Source organism: Anser brachyrhynchus (genome assembly GCF_964034855.1).
Source record: "Anser brachyrhynchus genome assembly, chromosome: 6".
Classification (NCBI taxonomy): Eukaryota; Metazoa; Chordata; class Aves; order Anseriformes; family Anatidae; genus Anser; species Anser brachyrhynchus.
The window spans coordinates 40570408-40591684 of NC_137700.1; the positions used below are offsets into that span (position 1 = coordinate 40570408).

At 40.6% G+C, this 21277-nt stretch overlaps 3 protein-coding genes across 10 annotated transcripts in view; 2 read left to right on the forward strand and 1 right to left on the reverse strand.

Moving 5' to 3' along the window:
- Positions 1-7803, forward strand: PSTK (phosphoseryl-tRNA kinase). The gene is made up of 5 exons (XM_080596592.1): positions 1-455; positions 640-868; positions 1265-1340; positions 1829-1922; positions 2134-7803. The coding sequence occupies exons 1-5, from the start codon at positions 92-94 to the stop codon at positions 2337-2339; spliced, it is 969 nt and encodes a 322-aa protein (XP_080452718.1). The 5' UTR covers positions 1-91; the 3' UTR covers positions 2340-7803.
- Positions 6629-15871, reverse strand: IKZF5 (IKAROS family zinc finger 5). 5 transcript variants are annotated; one of them, XM_080596583.1, is made up of 7 exons: positions 15735-15871; positions 14484-14549; positions 13719-13814; positions 13260-13423; positions 12787-12969; positions 9777-9878; positions 6629-8743 (listed from the first exon to the last, which is right to left on the reverse strand). In XM_080596583.1, exons 4-7 carry the CDS (start codon positions 13390-13392, stop codon positions 7800-7802), a joined length of 1362 nt encoding a protein of 453 aa, XP_080452709.1. In that variant the 5' UTR covers positions 13393-13423; positions 13719-13814; positions 14484-14549; positions 15735-15871; the 3' UTR covers positions 6629-7799. The 5 variants fall into 5 exon arrangements, with proteins under 5 accessions (XP_080452709.1, XP_080452710.1, XP_080452711.1 ...); XM_080596584.1 differs by lacking the exon at positions 15735-15871 and adding an exon at positions 15400-15538; XM_080596585.1 differs by lacking the exon at positions 15735-15871 and adding an exon at positions 15111-15129.
- ACADSB (acyl-CoA dehydrogenase short/branched chain) overlaps positions 15770-21277 on the forward strand; it is an 18101-nt gene continuing 12593 nt past the window's right edge. The window contains exons 1-3 of one of the 4 annotated variants that reach the window (XM_080596588.1): positions 15770-15922; positions 19519-19681; positions 20550-20650. In XM_080596588.1, coding sequence (XP_080452714.1) covers positions 15878-15922; positions 19519-19681; positions 20550-20650 — 309 coding nt within the window. In that variant the 5' untranslated portion in view covers positions 15770-15877. Of the gene's footprint in view, positions 15923-19518; positions 19682-20549; positions 20745-21080; positions 21163-21277 lie in introns of those variants that run through there. The other 3 variants (XM_080596589.1, XM_080596590.1, XM_080596591.1) reach the window with 3 other exon arrangements.

Consider the following 21277-nt stretch of genomic DNA (forward strand, 5'->3'; position numbering starts at 1 on the left):
GAGCCGCCAGAGGACGCCGGTAGGGCCGGGGACACCCAACCCTGCTCCTGCTCCCGGCTCCGGGCAGCGGCGGGGCCGGGTACGGGGCCCGATGGAGTGGTCGGGCGGCTGCCGTGTGGTGCTGTGCCTGCTGTGCGGGCTGCCGGCCGCCGGCAAGTCCACGCTGAGCCGGGCCCTGCGCCGCCTCCTGCCGCCCCGCCAGGGCTGGGACTGCGCCGTGCTGGCCTACGACGAGCTGATCCCGCAGGAGGCCCCCGGCCCGGCGGAGCCCGGCTGGAAGCGGCGGCGGCGGGAGGTGCTGAGGCACCTGGAGCGCCTCCTGAGGGCCCCGCCGACCTGCGCCGAGCCGGGGCCGCCGGAGCCGGGGGCCGCCGCCGGGCCGCTCTGCATCGTCCTGGATGACAACTTCTACTACCGGAGCATGCGATACGAGGTGTACCAGCTGGCTCGCAAGTGTAATCGCGCTTCGTTGTCGGCTTTTGGGGCAAAAGGCAGGCTGCTGTAGCGGCCTTCGCTTGCTGCGGCGTCCAAAGGTTGTGTCGTTGGGTTATGAGACCACTGGCGCTCACAGAGCTCTTCTCTCAGAAACTACTTCTTGCACAGCCGTGAAGGTAAAATTCTCCCTTTATCTTCTCATAGATTCCCTGAGCTTCTGCCAGTTATTTCTGGAGTGCCCGCTTGAACAGTGCTTGCAGAGGAATCGCCTGAGGAGCCACCCGGTCCCCAACGAGACGATACGGCTGATGGCGACAAGAATAGAACTGCCGGACCCCAAGAAATACGCCTGGGAGCAGAACAGCCTCGTCCTGAAAAGTCCTGAATGCCCCTCAGAGGAAGAGTATGATGCGGCATTGATGAAGGGCTTTTAGTAAGTTCTCTTTCCACAAACAGGCTTTTTTACTGAATCTAAACAATATTTTAAAAACACTCCTTGTGGCAATCTTTGGAAGTTACACACGACACACGTCAGTTGTTGGGAACTCACAGCCATCCTTCTTTGTGGAGTTAACACAAAAGTTAAGTCAGTTTCCAAACTGTTGAGAATTCATGTACATTGTCTGAAACATTAAGACTGGAGGTTGTGGCTGTGGTTTTACTTGTAAATGTTTTTCGTCTAACTTGCTATCTAAGATTATCTCACTGTCTCATAAGTTTAACTGAAAATTTGCATTTTTTCTGCCATGAAGTATCATTACAAAGTGAAAGAAAAATATTCAGCAAAACTGTTTGATCGATGTTTTTCTCTATTGTTTTTTTTTCTCAGTGCACAGATAATTAATTTGCTGGCCACTGCTTTGGAAAATCCAGTGAAGCAAAATGAGGAAAACACTGAGCAGAAGGTAGAAGTACTTGTCTTAAAAGTCACAGCTCTTTCAGATGATGGTGAATGAATTTATTCGTGAATTGTACTCAGATCACCACAGTGACAAAAATTGAGATTGATCTATAGCAGTTGGTTGCAGAACCATGTACATAAAAGTTGATCCTACTTGAAATCATTGGATCATTTAGGTTGGAGAAGACCTCTAAGATCAAGTTTGAACTACTTTTAAGCGTACTGTTGTATATTCTACAGCAGTAACAAGAATGCCTTTTGGAGCTGACACGTCACACTTAGGAAAATAAAGTTCACTTCTTAATGTCACTTACGTGCCTGACAGTTGCACTCTGCCTCAGAATTGAAAGGAGCAGATGCTCACCGTGCAGGACACTGAGTTAGTGTTCACGTTACTTGCTTTTGAAGAAGGACTATTTCAAAAGCTGGTAACAATCTAGATGAACTTAATGTGTTTGCATGTGTTCTCACTTTCATGGCCCTTTTGGCTAGGAAGCAGATCGAGTGGCCTGTGCAGCTAGTACTGTCCATCAAGCTGATCAGACATGCCGACGAGTCATCTCTCAAACAATGAAGGAGGCAAAAGGTATGTGAAGTATATTGTAGGTGCTAGCTGGCAATGTAGGACTAAACCTGTGGAATTCCCTCAGAGTAAACTGGAATTCCAGCCCTGCAGGTGTGACTGAGGCAGTATCCGTCAGAAGTCTTGTCAAAGTTACTTGTAGAATGTGAGCCAAAGTCTGTAAATTTTATTTTTAAAAATTAACATAAAGATGTTGGCTTTCATTTTCTTTAAGATAAAAACGTGCTTCCAAGTGAGATGAAGAACCTGGCAGAAGAACTCAACAAACTCAAAGCAGCATTTTTGGAAGATTTGCGGCAAGAAACTCATCTGAATAATCAAACTGGCCAACAAAATCACTCTTTTGACCCTGCTACAAGTGTATTTTCTTCATTCCAATGTGAGGCAACCAGTGTAGTTAATAAATATATTTTAAAATAATGACAGAGTATATTTTAAAATAATGACAGTGTTGGATTGCTTTTAAGAATAAAAAGCATTAAAAACATAATACTACTTTAGCAGTACTGCTGAAAATATATGAGAGCTCGAGCCTCCAGAGAAGGAAGCCATCTATGACTCCTGCCCCCATGTTATAGAACAGAAACAAGCTAGCACACTGTGTTTGACTTCAGAGGGCAAGCCAACAAGAAGCCATCCTTAGGTTTTAAATTTGACAGAATCACAAAAAGTTTAGCCTGGGAGGAACACCAAGAAGTCATCAAGTCCAGCTTCCCTCAAAGAGAACCAACTTCAAGCTGGATCAGCTTTCTCAGAACATCATCCAGCTGTGGTTTTGAAGAGCAGCTTGGATGGAAACCTGCTCAGCTCTCAAAACAGGTAGCTGAGCATTTCCACAGCTCTTTTGTGCCTGGAAAGGTATAAAAGCAAGAAGTTTAGCATTTTAAGCATTAGGTGGGTTGACAATGAACTGTAGTTCCAATGTCAGCATGTAGACATCTAAGCTCCAATGAAGCTTCAGTTTCTTAAGTCCAATTTTTAGATCAGGCTCATGGGCTCTCTACTTGTTTCCCTGACAGCAACTCTACAAAGAACAAGAGATTTGAGATGCATTAAATTGAGATTCTGAGAACTGTGTGCACATATGCATGCGTGTGGGAATAACTTGGATGTCCAAAGGAACTTAAAATTTGGTGCTGCCTTCAAAGTCACAAAGAATAACATACGTATAAATTCCATGCACAGTGACAACTACCTTACCATGATGAAAATTGTGCTTTCAGACATGCAAGCACTGTTGCTAATAAGGAAATCAGAATATGAGGAAACAAAGTATTTGGAAGATGAACAAATGTGAAAGATGAACAGTGGAAAAGAGTAACAGGAGTGCCCTGGTTCAGTTCTAAAATCAGGTATCTTCAATTAAGCAGACAAACATAAATGTACCATTCCTTGCTTACTCAAAAGCTTACTGCCATACCTTAGACGACTAAGTCACACACAAGCAGTTCACAAGCAGTTCACCAGTTCCAGCTGTTGAGAAGAATTACTACAGCATAATCACTAACTTAATTAGAAAGTGTTATTTTATTCTTATCTTACAAAAGCAAAGCTCCACAACATGAACTGCACTAGATACAGTCAAGTTATTTCAGAATTAAGCTTGTCTTCTGAAAACATTCACTACACAATAAAATTGTAAAATACAACTCTAACAGGTTTCGGTTTTGCATACAAAATATGCTCTTTACATTGAAATACATATTAACAAAGCAGGTACTCAGAAGCACGTACACAAAGATTGCTCAATGAAAAATGCTTCAGCAGGGGATAGATTTTCCTGCAGCAGAACATCCATTTGCTGTAGATTTTCAAAGGAGCTTAAAATTAATAGAAAACTTGCCAGTGAAGACTTCTAAATTACATTCCCTTCGTCAAAAAGAAACAAAAAGCAAACAAGCAAAACCCCAAAACATTCTGTAACAGAACAAATAGCAACAGATAATTTTGCTAGGAAACAACGTTGGAACACGTCTTTAAATTTTATATAAAAATGCCAATCAACAATTCATGTCAAAATTAACTTTGTCTAAACATTGTATCTGTGAAAAAACAACTATTACTGTTCCCTATTAGCTGCTTCACAGTTGGTAAAAGTATTAACTGAGGTTTAAGAGTATTAACTGAGATAAGCTACCAAGATATTCAATCTAATATTTGCGTGTTCATTGGAATATTCCTTCTCAAAATACTAAATCTGTATTAAATAGTGCATGTTAAAAATGTCAACAAATCTATAAAACAGTCTATTACAATAAAAACAAAAAACTCACAAAGTTAATGTTTTGCAACTACAGAATTTAACAGAGTGAAACTATAGAAAAAAAATTAGCTCATTCCCAAACTTCCCTGTTAATACAAGTAAAGATGTTAATCACCACCTTATAATATAAGGATTTTTTATTTTTATTTTTTTAAGTTAATGCAGTGTAGCACAGAGAACTCAATGTGGGAAGTCCTGCTGAGGACTTGATCCTACAGATCCTGACATTGACTCTGAATGAATAAGGCCTACCTGTGCATGGGAATTGTCAGGACCATAATACCCTAAAACAAATTTCCAGTACTAATTCTGCTCTTTAAATTATAGTAAATAGTATGTACAGCATTATGAAAAACTAATGTCAAAATACACCTTCCAAACCTACTCAGTAGTTGGAAGGAAATAGGTGTAGTTTGGCACAACCGAACACACAGTATTAGGTTGAAAAACTAGGAATCCTAGTCCAGAAGCTGACTCTCTGTGAAGGACTAAGCAGGTAACAGGGATCCACCCCCCAGATCTGGTTGAGGATCAAGCAGTGAACACTAAAGCCTGCTGCTGCCTAAGAACCACTCCCTCGCAAATGGGAGCTTGCACACAGAAGGGAGGAAAAATGTTTTTGTAATTGTTCAGTTTTTAGATGTTCAAGATAGTTCTCTTTTCCTAGGGAAATTCAAAGTAGAAACTGATATGAAGTCAGCAGTATTAAAATACTGCTACATAATAGTTTGCAAGGTTTGGGGTCCTTTTTTTTTTTTTTTTTTCCCCTAATGAGTTCTATTATTAAGAAAATGTTCCCCCTCAACAGAGATCCCCTTTTCAATAATGTCATGCAGGCTTCCTCTTGCTAGCAGCTCCTTCTATTAGTGACCTAACTGTTCTCCTACCTAAAATTTCTTTCAGGGGAATTATGGTTCACAAGTCATTTTTTCTAAATCACCAAGTCATTAGCCTTTACCAAAAGAAAAGTCTGTAACATTTAGGGGCATTGACAATGAAAATCCTAATAGATCAGAAGTGGTATAAAGAACAGAAGAATGAAATCTCAACGTTTGTGCACATTGGAGTTTATCTCCCTACCGGTATCGAGAGGGACAAGGACTGGAGCCACGAACCAAAGACAACTTAGCTGTTGCAATCTGCGTTATTCAGAATTGGAAGTTACTCCTTGTAGCAACACAATTTGAGAAGCTTCCTTGTAGCTGCTAAAACCTAGGAATAAAAGTTTACACCATCTGTCAAAAGGCAAGGAAAATGGCCTCTATAGATTACTAACTGTAGCATTCTTCAACGTTTGGGGTACTAATGCTGTATTTTAGCCAAATTTAGATTGTCGATTGTGTAAACGTGATCAAAAGATCTATCATTTCTAAATTGTTCTTTGACTGGAAGGGTCTTGTTACAAAATCTGTACAGGAGCAATAAATTCCAACTAAATTTCAGTTTAGCCAACTTTACTGTAGTCTTTAAAATGCAAAAAGACATGCAAGTAGATGACTCCAGGTCCTCTGCATATCAGTTTCTGCATAAAGAATTGCTGTTTTCCTTCTGAAAATAAATTTTAAAGGTATAAAGCAACAAAGGGATATTAGGGGATTATAAAGAATGTCATTACGTAAAATGGAAATTATATTCTCAGTTACACAAACCAGAAAACAAAACATTTTTAGGAGTGAAAGCATGTTATCCTTAACCTTCACTGCCTTGGAAACACCGAAACGGAGTATTTCTAATCCCCTTAACTAGGTATGGACAAGAATCCAGTTCCTTCAACTAGTTATTTCAGCATGGAAAATTCAACAGCAGATAAATAAGATGTAGAGAAGTGTATTCAGTTCCCAAATTTCTAATTCATTCAACTGAAAATTACTTCCCATGCCAACATTTCCAGAAGCATTTTTTTCCTGCATATTGATCTTACACTGAAGTCATTGTAAGTTCTTCCATTGGAGCTTTAGCTCCCATGACAATACAAATCTGAATAAGCCAAACATTTGCTATTCAGATTGCAGCCTCTGACTTCCAGAACATTAATCAAATCTTCTTCCTACTTTTAACAAATTATATTTTCTGACATATTTTGCTGATAGTAAAAGGAGAATATCAGGGAAGCTTTAATTTGTCTCAGCTAAGACAAACTAAGGTAAAAGTGCACGTCTAAATATGGGAAAAGTAACAGTTCTTCCCTTTTTTGAAACATTACAAATTCCTACGTAGCATATCAAAAGCTTCTATTAATTTTAGTAGGATGTTTTATTAGGTTTATATTAAAGTGCCTGTCCATTAGCCTAGGTGCTTCTAAAGTAAGATGTACAGAATTAAAAAAAATAAATGTGCAATGGACTTTGTGTACATCTTTAGTGACCATTTGCCACCTACAATATTAATCACAATGACTTCAAACGTAGCCAGCCAGTATTCCTTTGCCTGCCTACTACATGACCTGTTTGTTTTTTTTTTTAAAAAAAAAAAAAAGGAAAAGAAAAACAACAATGCACAACCTCTTCCCCTGATTTCTAGCACACCAAAAGGATAACAAATTTAGGGAGGGGACAAGACAAACTGATTTCCAAGTTAGCTGAAGTTTACAACAACCTAGATTCCAAAACTTTCAAACATATATGCAACCTACCAGTTGTAGCTTAGCCCAAGAGAAAACCGAACAAACTACTTTTAATTTGTAAACCTCTTGTTTGTTTCTATTAGAACTCCTATCAGCAAGACAGAAGACTAATTGTGCAAATTTTAAATATGTGTACAAATTAGTTTAAGGCAGTTAAAGTCTCACTGAATCTGTATTAGTTCTACGAGCTCTCTATTATGACTGTCTGTGAAGAATTACCTCCTTTTAAAAAGAAGGACACAAAATTTCGGTAAGTATAGTTTAAAACAAGTTGTCATGTTTAATTTTTCTTTACTCAGCTAGTGAATGCCAGGCTCTTTTTTCCTACCAGAGGTTAATTCACAATAACCTTTATATTCTAATTTTGCGAGGTGTCTTAAAAATAATAGTGTTCGAGCCCTAGCATGAAGAGTCTGCGCTATACTAAGTAAAAACATACTAACCTTAATCAGATTAAAGTTAACTTTTAAATCCAATTGAATTTGTACGTGAAAGTTGCCTCTGTTTGTGATTTCAGCTTGATAGTAGCTAAGTTTTCAAGGATAAGTATGTCTCCAAAGTAACCACATGTCATTGCATTCACCCTTCATAGTTAATGGTTAACATTTTATCTTGCCTGGTAAATAATCTCGTAATTGCATCCTATGTTTCAGGACATGTGCTCTGCTTCTACATCTGTAGAATGTTTATTGTGATTTTAAGTGCAAGCAACTTAAATTTAGCAACCGAAACATCTTAATGCATTCCAATTCTTATAACACCTTCACTTGCTTTTTCCTTTTTTTTTTTTTTTTTTTGAAAGGCTACATATAAAATAACAACCACGTTATACAAAACTCCTCTGGCAAGTTTTATGACAACAAAGAAGTAAGTTTGCCTCCTTTTTCCAATTGTTTAACGTGAAGATTCCTTATGGGGAACGTGCAAGCTTTCCTTCAGCAAGTATGAAAAATATATTGTCATATGTTAAAAAAAAATAAATGAAAGCATGTTCTCAATGTTGATTATGTTGTCCTCTTGCAAAATGGCAAGCAAAGTCATACTTATTTTTACACTTGCACCCGCATATGTTGCACTGAAAAGGATTTTCAAATCCATGACATCCCATGTGAATAGTATAAAGGATATTGTCCGCAAAGTACATGTCACAGTGCTGGCAGTGATGCAGAAGCTGAGGGTCCTGAACCGGCAGGGTGGGAGCTGGAGTACTTGGTTGGCTGTTGCTTATGCTGGGAGTACTGGTGTGGGCACTGCGATCGCTGCTCGGCCCTGCCACCGGGCTGTAGTTCCTCTGATTGTGTGCGGGCCGGGGGTCTGGGCTGGTTGGAGATGAACTTTGAGGAATACTTGCCGACACAGCCGAAACGACTGCAGGTGCAGTAGGCTGCTGTATCATGAAAGGCTTTTCATCTTGACAGGAAACAACATCAGGAGAGGCTGGATTTTGGTTTTCAGGCGGCAAGCTAGATAACTGTCCGGCTAGCGTAGATAGCTGGTTTAAAGGATTATCTACCATAAGGTCTTGTGGATCTCTTGGCAACCCGCTGCTCTGGGATGGTTTTGTCATGCTCTCATATGCTTCAGTCTGGATATTTGGGATTTCATGAGTAAAATCGTTAAGGTAGTCCGGTTTCTGAACCACCATGGAAGGTGGGCTCAAATTAATTAATGCTCTTCTGCTGTACCCCAAGTTGCTGGTCTTCTTCTGCAAAACCCCCCACATTTTCTTGCTGCTTAGGGAAGACCTTGTACCCTTGATAGGCACCATTTTATGTTTGCGCCTCCGGTGGTGAGATAAGTTGCTTCTGTCACTGCAGCGGAAGGAACACAACTCACACTTGTACGGTTTTTCACCGGTATGTGATCGCATGTGTGCTTCCAGATGGCGTTCATAAGCTGATGCAAAGGGACACAAATGGCATCTGTGTGGCTTCTCACCTGGAAAATTAAAATAGATACTAGAGCATCTCACTTGAAAAGGCTTTACATGGAACAGAAAGTAGCTAACTGTGAGCTGCTAATCAAATAGTTCAAATGCAGCTTCAGAATTGCAGTTACTCTTGACTTTAGCTGGGTATTTGGTGGAATAGTGGAGTGAAGTTAGACATGTCTGCTTCTCCCAAGTGAGAGAGCATCAAAAAACTGTGAGCAGAACTAGCATAACAGGTAACCTGAGTAGGAGTTGCAGCAACAATGCCGAGCACTGAATGCAGGGATGTCTGTGTGGTGCGCTCACTAGATCCAAACTCCACCTCACCTTTAAAGCACACAAGCAGTAGGCTACAGTAATGTCTGTACTGTGATTTTCTTACTGGTAACTGTGTTTAAACAATGATGGAGGGTATTCTTTTGTTATCTTTCAAACATTTCTACTTTTAAACATCCTGGAATTATTATCTAAATAACCCACGTACACAGGCATACACTCAAGAACTGAGTTTTCAAAAAGAATCCTGTGGCTGAAGAGTTATCACAACCAGGGGTAGTGAGTAAAGGATTATTTTTTTGTATATCATTGGCTCTTCAAGAGGCAAGAAGGCAATTTCTGTGCTACTCTGTACCAATTGAAACTACGATTTTCTGATAAGCATATACATGTACTCAGATACACATGTAAAGATTGGTACAGACAAGGATGTAATGAAAAGAAATCCCCTTTATTCAGAAAGCCCATTCACATAGACAAGTTCTTATTTCACTCCACAGAAAAAGATTTGCATCCCATGCCACAAGTCCTTAATACAACACAGCTGGTGAACTACTAATCGTACTGCTGTTAGACTCTGCGTGAATTTAATTCTGCTCTAAGTTACACTTAATAATGGTTGTGTGATTGTGCCTGCACCATAATTACTTTAGCAGATAGCTCGCTGCACTTGCATGTTATCCAGGATGCATCATCTGTTTACTTACATCGCTCTGAGGCTACCGGTCAACTACCACTTCCCTATTATAATGCTGATTCACTCACTCTGAGCTTTCATAGTCCATGCAATCCATGTCTTAGCCCTTTGCCATGCTTCCTCACCATGCTTCTGAGCAAAACCACAATCAGGTCTTGGATGTCCTTGTCCTTAAGTGGAAACAAACAAAACAAAACAAAGAACAACCTTCCTTTTTCTGGAGTCCCCTGGCTGTGTACAACGGAACAAAGTGGGGCTTTCAGAAAGAGCCATTAAAGGTAACGGCAGAACAGCCTTGCCATCAGGACACCATGCAGTGCAGTATTAAAATTAAGGATATCACATATATTGTTAAAAAGGCAAAGGATAAAGAATGCAGAAAAAGTTCTCTCTGGCAACCTGAGATTCTTGTCTGTATTATAAAACTGAGCAGACTGGCAGAGGAAAGTGCACCGGGAAGCCACTGGTATTTCAGTAGGTACTGGAAATGTTTGTACCAGTGTTCTGTTCATAAAGCATTCACCGTGCAAAGATGCATCCAAATTGCAGAAGCTCTTTGATGTACAGTAGGCTGATATCCCCTGTATCCTTCTCTCACAGCCAGTTAGCTTTCTGAAACTGAAATAAATTCATACTCCATCACTTTGTAGTACAGCAATGCATATCTTCAAGTCAACTATCTTTTCCTAGGGCCTTTGTGAAGGTTTGCTGATCAAATGAGTCATACATACGCTCTCCAATACTGACAACGCTTGCAGGAGCACTGAGACAACAGACATCCCACACGTAAAGCTCCGCTCTTCCACTGTTTCCCAAAACTTGGATTCAGAGCCACCAATTTATTTGAAACAAAAAACATCATACAAAGCAGTGCTAGTTTTACAGGCTGTTTGTCTTTCTTACTAACCGAAGTTCAGGTTTGGGATAATGCTAACAAATACCATATACTACAGCTTGAGATGTTACCCAAGACAGAAACCCAAAGTATTACGCTCTGCACTAAAAAGGGCTTTCCTGATAAAAGGAAGGCTTCTTAATAATTACCACTGGGTCAAAAAATTTTGAGGACATTTCTCAGGATCAAAATTTTTAATTGGAATCTTTCTTGCTTTTGTATACCACAACTGTATGGAAATGACCACGATCCGTAGCAGGTACTGTTTTGCTAGCTCAAGCCACTAAGTGACCTCTGCTCCCTAAAATAGCAGCAGGATAAGAAGGCATTTTGAGAACAGAAATGAACTGTTCATCCAAGATCTGAGAGTATAAGAAGGGTAGGCAACTTCCTAGAGTATAAGAAGGAATGTGGGCACTGTAGCTTTATCCATATTCTGATACTTAACAAAATAAAACATCATTTTTGCTGTTTGGTACAGCAAAGATGTATGACATTTAACGTGAAGTAACATGTTATTTCAGTCATCGTTTGAGGAACCCCATGCATATCAAGCCATTAAAGACACCTCAAGAATCAGCAAGCACACGATACAATACCAACATCTTCTAGCAGCAATTTATGTTTCCCATCACAGCTCTAGCAGTCCATCTGCTCATGTTGACAACTGACCAGGGGCTTAGAGATGCAAGCTTTTAGATGGCAATAGCTATACACTACTGAAAAGACATGAAATTTTAAAGTTGATGTTACCTCTGCATCTTTAAATACCATTTGTCATCCTAAACTGCTACAGTTGCTCCTACTACATGATCCTTGTTGCACAAGCCCAGAAATAGCACTGCACAGAGTAAAGCCGTTGAAAGAAAAATCTCTCATTGTCCACATACCATCTGAGGCAAATGGTAGGTGAAGCTGTAACTGATTTATCAAAAACGGTTGCCAAAAAAAAGTTCCAAAACACCTTGCTGCTTTGCAAGGTGTGCAGCAAGCCCTGCGTTAACACTGTGTCAAATATAGGTAAACAAACCAGGGTATTTTATCCCCTATTGAAAGGACACAAAACTTCCACTGGGAATTTGGAAATGAAAATTCACAAGACAATAACTTAAAAGATTTTCAGAGTCTGAACCTCAGAACTCTTGATTTCTAGTTGCTTGCCATCTTCTATCCCATTACACCCTGTAAAAACGGGTCAACACTTCGAGGACCATGCAAGTAGCACTGACTTCCCAAAAGTACATCCTGGGAGTTACTGTGTAAAAACAATGGTTCACAGTAAAGCAAGCATCTGATTAACAACAACTGTACCTAAAAGGATTTAGGATTATATCCAAGATACTACAATATGCTTCCTTCAAAGCATTTCCCAGGATGTCTCCTACACAAGACAGTTGAAGTGAGAGTTGGAAGTTCTGGACAGTCCATATACACACCAGACCAAAAACCTGTAACAACTCCCACTCTTTGCAGAATGTGACTTCATCCCCAGCCCCTTATTACTGTAATTAGTAGCTATAAAGTCTTTCATATCAGTGCAACATACTATGTAGGCACCAAAGACAGACTTTAAAAAGCCCTTTCATTTATTTTCTCTCAATTGCCAAGAGGTTAGAGCTAACTTCACAAACACTTTAGGGTATTCTTACCTTTATTGTGAGCTTTGCTTTTCAGTTTTAGAAACTCAGCAGTGGCAAATGCTCTTAAGCGAGCCACATAAGTAGTTTTCTCCTTTTTATTACTCTCTTTAATGACTTATTTGATATGACCTCACACTTGAGTAGTTCACTCATATTACTACATTTAGTACTCTCACATCCACAGTGTTGTGCAAAACAGGAATATTTTCCTAATTAAACAACGGAGAAAGAACAGCCCCCATGTGGCAGCATATACATTTCTAACTCTTCTAATTACCATGGAAAAACTAGAAGTTACCATTATGGCCCTTCAAAAGCATCGATGCTTTCATGCTGAACTTTACTCCCAAATATACTTACTTCGAATTCAGCAGTTTGCAACAATACAGCTAAGCGGGCATGAAAAAGAGAAGTAGGTCTAATTCTGGGATAACTTTAAGAACTGTCAAGCTGCTTGATGATGCCAGCTGCTCACAATGTAAATCATAACATTGAGCTAATACCACCATGTCTCACAGCAAAGTACCGTAGAATATTGCATACCTGTATGAATTCTGATATGCTCTATGAGCCGTGCTGTTCCTTTGCTGGCATAGTTGCAGTATCGACACTTTAATTTTCCATCAAATGTCCTTTCAAACCCATCCACTAACATTCCTGAGTTTTCATCCAGTGAAACTTCAACAGAAGGATGATCCAGACCATTCTGATCACCTTCGGTCCCAGCTGTGAATAACGCAACAGAGATTTCAATAGAGAATCACTGGGATACTAGCTATTTTGCTGTGAGAATATGCCAAACATCGCTGCTTCTGTATGCCCTTGCTCATCAGATATACAGAATTATGAGAGGAAGCCCTGATTAAGATAAAAGTACATACACAACTTTTGTGATGTGAAAACTACTCCTAGAGGTGCTTCCATACAATTGCAGTAGTGTGCATAATTATCTGGAATGTAAACAGTGCAGTCATTCTCAAAAAAATAAATAAATCATTGCACTGAAATTAGCTTACCTCCCTGAAGAGTCTCTGCTTCCTTGTCTCCACTAACTGATCCAGAAATCATATTTACATGGTGAGTCTGCTGTGTAAGATATTCCTGAAAGTCTTTTACAAAGTCCAAAGGTTCTGGCTTCTTTTCACCCATATTCACTCTTTAAGTTTACAACCTCTTGTGCCTAGAAGGAAAAATATTTTCAAATCATGAGTTTCATTTAATTTGAATGCAATCATAAAACCAACTTTTAAAGTGAGGGATTACTTTCATCATGTATTGTGCCTAAATGTATAAATTGACAACCACAAGAATATGATTTTCAGAATTCTTAACTCATTAAAGATCATTAAAAAGTATTAGTGTGGAAATAATTTGCAGCAACAGTAACATAAGGACTATGTAAATTTGGATAAAATGACATAATGTCAACAAGACATTGCTCGACTTGTTTTTTCGTATTTTAAAATGGATTGTACCTGAACTTTAGTTCTCCTACTAAGTAGCAAGCATGCTCAAATATGTACTCCCGTTACGTCAGACAGAAAGCACAGAGCACAGCTTCCCCAATTTCCCTGAAAGGAAGAAAAAATAAATAAAGGAAATAAGTTCATTATTCTTCCCAACCGCCACAGGTTTTAAGAACGAAACTTGACTGTATATACGTATGTATGTACATATTTTGGAAGACAAGTTCTAACATTCTACCGCTATAAATTTTACTATAACATCTACATTTCCCGTAAAAATATGTCAAAGACTCCATCCACTCTATCTATCTCAGAGAAAGACACATTTATCTTACTGATAGTCTGAATGTTTTCTCTGGTGAACAACTGGCTCCAGAAAACCCAGAGCCAGGGAATTCAGTCATAGCAACTGTAATGCAGTCTCATGTTGGGAAGTGACTACATGATTAGCAAAGCCTTGTAGAAAGGCTTTATTATTATTCCTGCAGATTATAATCAGAATCACTTACAGTGCTACTTTTCCAATACGAATAACTTTGTCTTCTCATACTTACTACTCAGAACAAAGGTGACATACAAAAGCTGAGTTCTGAGTTCAAGATCATGTTTAATCACATTCTCCTGCACTTTCAAAGTCATTTACAAGCATTAGTTCACTTTTTGTATCCAGATGAATATGTTCTTTCACATCATACCTAAGTACCCTCAACTATCATTGTTATTAATACTGTTGCACTAGTTTTGAACACATCGTTACAGGTGAATTTTGCCTACCCTTTTTTCGGTGTCACCAGCCTCACGTAGGCTTAAGTCAATTTGTGTTCCATTTGTTGGTGTCTCCTGCAACAAAACGAAAAGATATCAGGGCATGAATTAAAATTATGGAAGAGGACTACAGGACAATGTATTATAATGTAGAGTCCTGACCAAGCCATCTTCTAGCAAGTTATAACGTTAAGAAATCAGATTGAGAATAGATGGTATTTTGGGGGATCCTCCTTTATCTCACCAACTTAATTTGCAGACATCCGTCTTTCTATTTTAGTGTAGGTAATTTACCACAATTTGACAACAAACCTCTACATCTGCACGCACATAAGAACCTTCTGTGATACTTTTTTTTTTAAAGCAGAAAACTTACAATTCCCCTTTTCAGCGAAGAATAATAGGTCAGCCACTCGCTATGTCACTACCGCAAGCTAGTAAATGCAATTTTAATTATCAGAACCTGAGCGGAACAGCTCACGTTTCGTGCCCTTGAATGGGGGCCGATAACGTCAGACATTCTTTCGGTTCTCCTTACAAAGAGCATTTTCCACACAGCTCTGCCTGCTCCAGGCTGAATGGGTGCACACAACGCTGGCTATTGACGGGCTGCACAGGTGCAGCTGCTCCACGCACCACGGGTACGGGCTGGGTTCGTGGTGGGAGAAGCGCTGTAGGACGTGCTTCGACGAAAGGCGTTCCTGTGAGTATTTTGCCCAAAGAATTCAGCTGGAGAAAGCAACTTGGATACTGGAAAGCCACGAGCAGCGATGCATTCGAGGAAACCTCGATCTTACTTGTGAAATTATGGTTGTTGGAGAATAAAGTAGGGTGATTATGAGGATGCCTGTGCACCCCGCTTTAAGGAAATTGGGGGGGAAGTAATGGAAAGGGGGTAGAGAGGGGGGTGTATCTCTGACATAACCTCATCTTTTCCAGTAAAAACGCGTTAAAACGTAGAGCACCGCAGACGAAGGACCCGAAGGACTCTCGTCCCGTCGCTACCCTCTCAGGGAGCAGGAGGGGGAGCGGGGCTGGCCGCCCGCAGGTGCAGCACCGGGACGAGCCGCCGCCACGGGGACGGGGACACCTCCTCGGGACGGCGACGGCGACACGGCCACACCAACGATCCCCTCACCACCCGCCCGCCCTTCCACGGGTGCCGCTCCCCCCCGGTATAACCCCCGGCTGCCCGAGGCGGGCGCTGCCCGTCAGGGGCGGGCGGGCGAGGCCCCGGGGCCGCCCCGCAGCGCCGCTCACCACAGCCGCCGCCGCCCCGCTCCTCCGCCGCCCCCGGCCGCCGCCATCTTTGTTGTGCCTCCCGCGGCCCGGCCCGGCTCGGCCCGGCTCGGCCCACCGCAGCCTCGCGAGACGGCGTCGGCAGCGGGAGGCGGTGCCACAAGATGGCGGCGGCGGCGGCGGGCTGGGGGCTGAGGAGCGGCGCAAAGGTGAAGCCCGCAGCGAGGGGCTGAGGCGGGCCGGGGCCTCCTGGAGAGCGGCTGGGGGCGCGATGAGACCGTGGAAAGAGAGGAAACAAACCGGCGGCACGGTGCCCGTGGTGGGGCTGCCCTGCTGGGAAGGGGCTGGCTGGGGTCCTGCTGCAGGGAGAGCCATCGAGGAGGGGAAAGGGAGCTCAGGAAAAGATACACTGCTGTGTGGTCTTCCATTTATTTATGTCTTAACGGTGCTGCCACGTCCACCGGCATTAAAATCTCGTTTCAGATTGTAGAACTGAAGGGAAACAGATAAGCTAATTTTTTGAAGAGCTGAGGTGAAGGTAGGAGTTGAGGTAACATTGATTTTTTTTTTTTGTTTGGTTTATCAGCAGCCTAGGAGCCACATTTCAAATATATGCTTTTAGTAGGGCAGGCAGCCTAAATCTTCTAGGAGAACAAATCATTGCCTTACCTGCAGGAAAAAAAAGGAGGAAAAAGCAGTGAAGCAGTATCAAAGCAGTTGAGTAGCGTATGTGCACATTAACTCTCTGAGCTTGTAATGCTATATGACTGCATGATTTCTAAGAATAAAATTGGGAACAATGGTGGTTGATTTTTTTTAAATCAAAATACTGAAATCGAAACCAATTGCTTCTGCGCTGTGCTGATACTCAGGAGTGAAATACACAGAGTGGCGAATGTGGGTGGGTTGCCAGTGTAGGTTTCATTTCAGGGTCATCCTGCTGGTTTTAAGACTTTTTGAGGTAACCCTGTTATGAGTAATTCCTTTTATTGTCTAGTGCCGTCTCTATAAGGCATCAACAAATGTTCATCAAGCTGTGTCTGCAGTGTGACAAGTGAGTTAGTTGTAGAGGAAGAGCCAAAAGTGAAAGCTTATGAGGAGGGGGGAAAGCCTGGAGATGGTCTCTGCTAAGGGGCAGGCGGGGGAAGTGAATTCAAGGAATGCCTACCTTACACACTACCGTTTGCAAAACCGTTGTCATTGTTGCCAAGAGGAGCCCTGCCATAGTACAGGCTGCAACCTGTAACAAACGCTGAGCTATTTACCCTGCAAAGCTTCCACGTGCCAGCCAGGCATGTGGCAGGTCACCTCGGTCAGTATAGCTGTGCACACTCGTGCTTGTCCTTGCTGAGCTGCTGCTCATTTTCCTGAAAGCGTATGAGAAAAATCTGTTAGTTTTTCTCTGGATGATGAAATCTGTGCTTCCCATGGGGCAGAGTGCTCTGCGTGCGTTCAGTGATGTGTTCACCTGTGTGGTTGGTAATTCTGCGTCCCAGCTTCAAGTGCAATAAAGGAAAGTACAGGTGATGCCCAGAGTATTACCAGTTGTTTCAACAGTACTGGCTTATTGCATAGTGAGCATACCTACTTGCAGCTTTTCAAAAAGTTTTTTGTTCTTAAAAGGGCACTGTGCATTTTTCCTGGCAGCTCATTGTCAGTACTGGTGAAACGTTCTCAGTGGTTTGTCACTGGTTATGCCACCATGAAAGAGAAATGCTCTTTTCTTTGTACTTGGAAGTAAAGTAGTGGAAGAAGCATTCTATAAGCAGGGAGTATATGTGATTTGTAGTCCTATAACTATACAGGAAGCTTATTGTGTTAAATGCATGTGTGTATATATGTATATATTTATGTTTTTTCCCTCGTAGACCTCACCAAGAACACTGACTTAGGCAGGTAAATGTTTAATAGTCTTGCACATCTAGCTCAAAACCGTGTTCCTACCATAGGTGAATGTTCTGTGTGTAACCAGTTCCTCACTGACAGCTTCAAGAGCATGGTTGCCTTGGATTTTTTCCCTGTTTAAGCATCTCTTATTTTGGTTTTATCCAAAGACTTATGGTGACTCCAGTAACTTAGTCCTCAGTTGAAAGTGTTAGAGCTATCTAACACTTCTGATCATTTAAACATGGTATTTGTGGATCAGCCCTGCTAGTCAATATTTGTTTTATCTGACTAGGGGTGTCAAATACGAATGAATATTGAATGTTCACAGCAATATCTGTCTTCTCTATTACAACTTCTTACTTTTTTTTTGTCATGCATGACTGGTTGTGCTAATGTTTGAGTTCCTTACTTGTAATTGACCTGGGTATCTTGTCTCTAAGACAAAAGGAGTCCACAGATCTGTTTTACATCAGTTCTTCAGCCAGCGAGGTGACAGGTATTGAAAGCTAACATGGAATAGAGTAATTATTGGAAGGATCAAAAGAATTTTTAGTTCCTGACCGCAGAGTTTCTGCTGTTTTTTGAGGAATGCTACTATCACGATGTGCATTGCAGACTTGTCCTGCGTTCTGTGAGCGAAGTAGCAGCCTGTTTACAGCACAGCCTGTCAGTCTGCTTGCTGTGGGGTTAAGAGTGCATGCCAGCAAAAATGTATGTTGGCAGGAGAATGTTCAGATATACGTTATTTTTATGGCACAGCTGTGTCTCTACTAGGGGTTTCTGTCAGCAGTTGTCTTGATAAGAAATGAATGCCTGCACTTCAGACTGACATAGCAATAGAGAAAGAAATCTCAAGCCAAGATCTGATCTGAAGACATTAGCAACAGAGTTAGTTGGGTTTGGGGAGCTATGAAAGCAAAGCCTTTTTTCTGTCTTGCCTCTTTTGAGGTCAGGCAGTCGAGCTGTTCTTTTTCAATACTGCAAAACAAGTTTTGCAGCAGGGTAGTTACTGTTAGCCCGTTACTTTTTGAGCTAGCTCATATTTGTTATATTAACTTTTTAAAACTCCTAAGAACTTAATTTACTGTTAGAAAGTATATTAACTTTCAAACCAAAAAATGGGCTCCTTTCTAAAGCGTGCTGTTACCTACTTGAGTAATTATTTGAATAGTAAGTAATTTATAGCTCTCCAAAATGCGAAACTAATTGTCACGTTATCTGTGTCCGCCCACTTAATCGCTATGTGTAGCTTGCTCCCTAAAGCCACTATGTGTTCTGTTCATTGCTTCTAAGATTTTGCCATGTATGCTTAATGCAATTCGCCATACAGCAGAACACTGTGTAGTGCCTCTGCTCTCTTGGGTGGATAACCACTGCTTCTCGATTTGAGATTGTTATGTCATGGGTGAATGGAAGGAAGTTCCTGAGAAGGGAGAGGTTAATCATAAATCACATAAATAAGTTTATTTTAAAAGTTTATTAAATCTGTTATTAAAGTTGACTGGTCTTCTGTAAAGACATTCTTATTTTACATTTACTCTCTTCATATATGTAAACGAAGAGATTAATTCTGTCAAAATATACGCTTATTACTATGAATATTGCAGCAGACTTGCAATATCGTCTTTAAAAATAAGTACTATCAGTGAGGTTTATTTGCTGCAAAAATTAAAATCGACTAAAATTAATGTTTTGAATATTTTGTAGAATAACGTGTTAAACTTCAAGAAAGACAATTGTTTTGTATTAATAGATACCAGGTAAATCGAGTGTAAGTTATATTTCCTATTCTGTTACTTAATAAATGCACTGGGTAAAACAGTATTTTTGGTATTAAAATATAAAGTATTAGAGTAGTCTACAGATACAGATACAAATTCTATTAACTGTTCTGATGTTCTGTATTTGTTTTCAACAGCTGAAAAAAAACATACCAGCGTACTTGGCAGCTTCTTGGAGGGCTTCTCCGTGTGTCTTTAAATCCTCCAGATCAGAACTTGCGCCAAATCTAGCCAGTGATGGAGTTGTCTATGCTCCGCTTCAGACATTCACTGAAGAGGAAACAATGCTGAAAAACATGGGTACCTATTTTCTGTGGGGTTAAAGTTCAGAAGGGAAATTTTGTCTGATTTTGCTTAATTTTAAAACTGCTCTCGTTCACAAGAGAAGAATGTGATGTTCTTTCAGTTCTTTTTCCATGCTTCCATGGCACAGTTCCACATACCATAGTGCAGTTTACTCTGCATAAATAAATATTAACTGTTTGAAGCTGTTGCTATCACAGCAGTGAAGTTGCCTGACGTTGACTCGTGCCCTTTCTCAAGCGCTTAGTTCAGCTGCAGGTAACTGCTCCAGCTGGTTTTCAGAGATTTCAGGTATACCCAGAATGGTGACAGATGTGATCTGCGTGTCTGCAATGTAGGCAGGCCTGCATGAAGAAGAGGTGTCCTCAGAGCAAAGGTGAAAGACCGAGAACCTGCACGTCTGGGAGAGAGCTTATAAAAGGCTCAGGCTGAAAAGGAACAGTTTTATTTACAGGATTTTGTACACTCCATATGTTTTAAAGCCTGAGACCATCTTCCCAAACTGCAGATTAAATTTATAAAGAACAGGATACAGCTAACAAAATAAGGGGTGTATTTGAAATGTTTTTTCTTTTTTTTTTTTTCTGTCAGTTACTGTCATGTAAGTGTTGCTGAGGTGTTTTTGAAGTTTCTGAGTCTATAGGAAGTATTTGTTTCAGTTCACAGACTTGTGGCTGAGTTCAGAAAGCAATGATTGAGCGTTGTGGCACATTACTCCGTTTCACTTGGGCAACTTCTCGTCCTTTTATTAAATTGGCTGGGAGAGTCAGAGAATATATGCATAACCTCTCAGAAATACCATATGACTGTTATATTGATCCTCGAGTGTTAGAATACTTACACAGTTTCTTTCTTTTCATTACAGTGAAAAAATTTGCTCAGGAACGAGTTGCACCTTTGGTGCAAAAAATGGATGAGAATTCGAAAATGGAAGACTCTGTAATAAAGGGATTGTTTGAACAAGGGGTCTGCACACTTTTACTTAATCTTTTAATCAAAAAGTGACACTGCTGATAGGGATTTCTAGCTGTCCGCTTTTCAGATTTTTAGATTGAGAGATGTAAGTCAAATTAACCGATGAATTGTTGAAAAATTTGAATTTATCAACACCAGGGCAACTTTTTCTTCTCTTTTACCACATTATCTCTCTCCATCTTTTACTGAGATATTCTTTCCATCTTACCACTCCCATACCACATTCTTCATCTTGAGTTCCTTTTCTATCCCACCTCTTTTTTTTTTTTTTTCCCCTTGGATAAACGAAATTGCGTAGAATCCTAGAATCAGCATGACTTTGATAAGTGTTGCTGGAAAAGGGTAGCAGGAGTCCTCTGTGTCCATTTTGGGCAACCTGAAGGGCTTGTGTTGCAGATAACCTGTTTATCATTCCTTGTAGCCTTTCCTGCTATGAAACCTAAAGCTTGTCTGTGATGAGAACATCGTTTTATACAATGACAGCTCTAAATATTCAACATGAGGTTAGAGATTGCCATTGTTCTGCAGAATGCAATCAAATTAGTCAGTGATGTATATATAGACCTGTATATAGACCTGTGTACTGCACTTGTTTGTTATTTCTTGCATAAGTTGTGT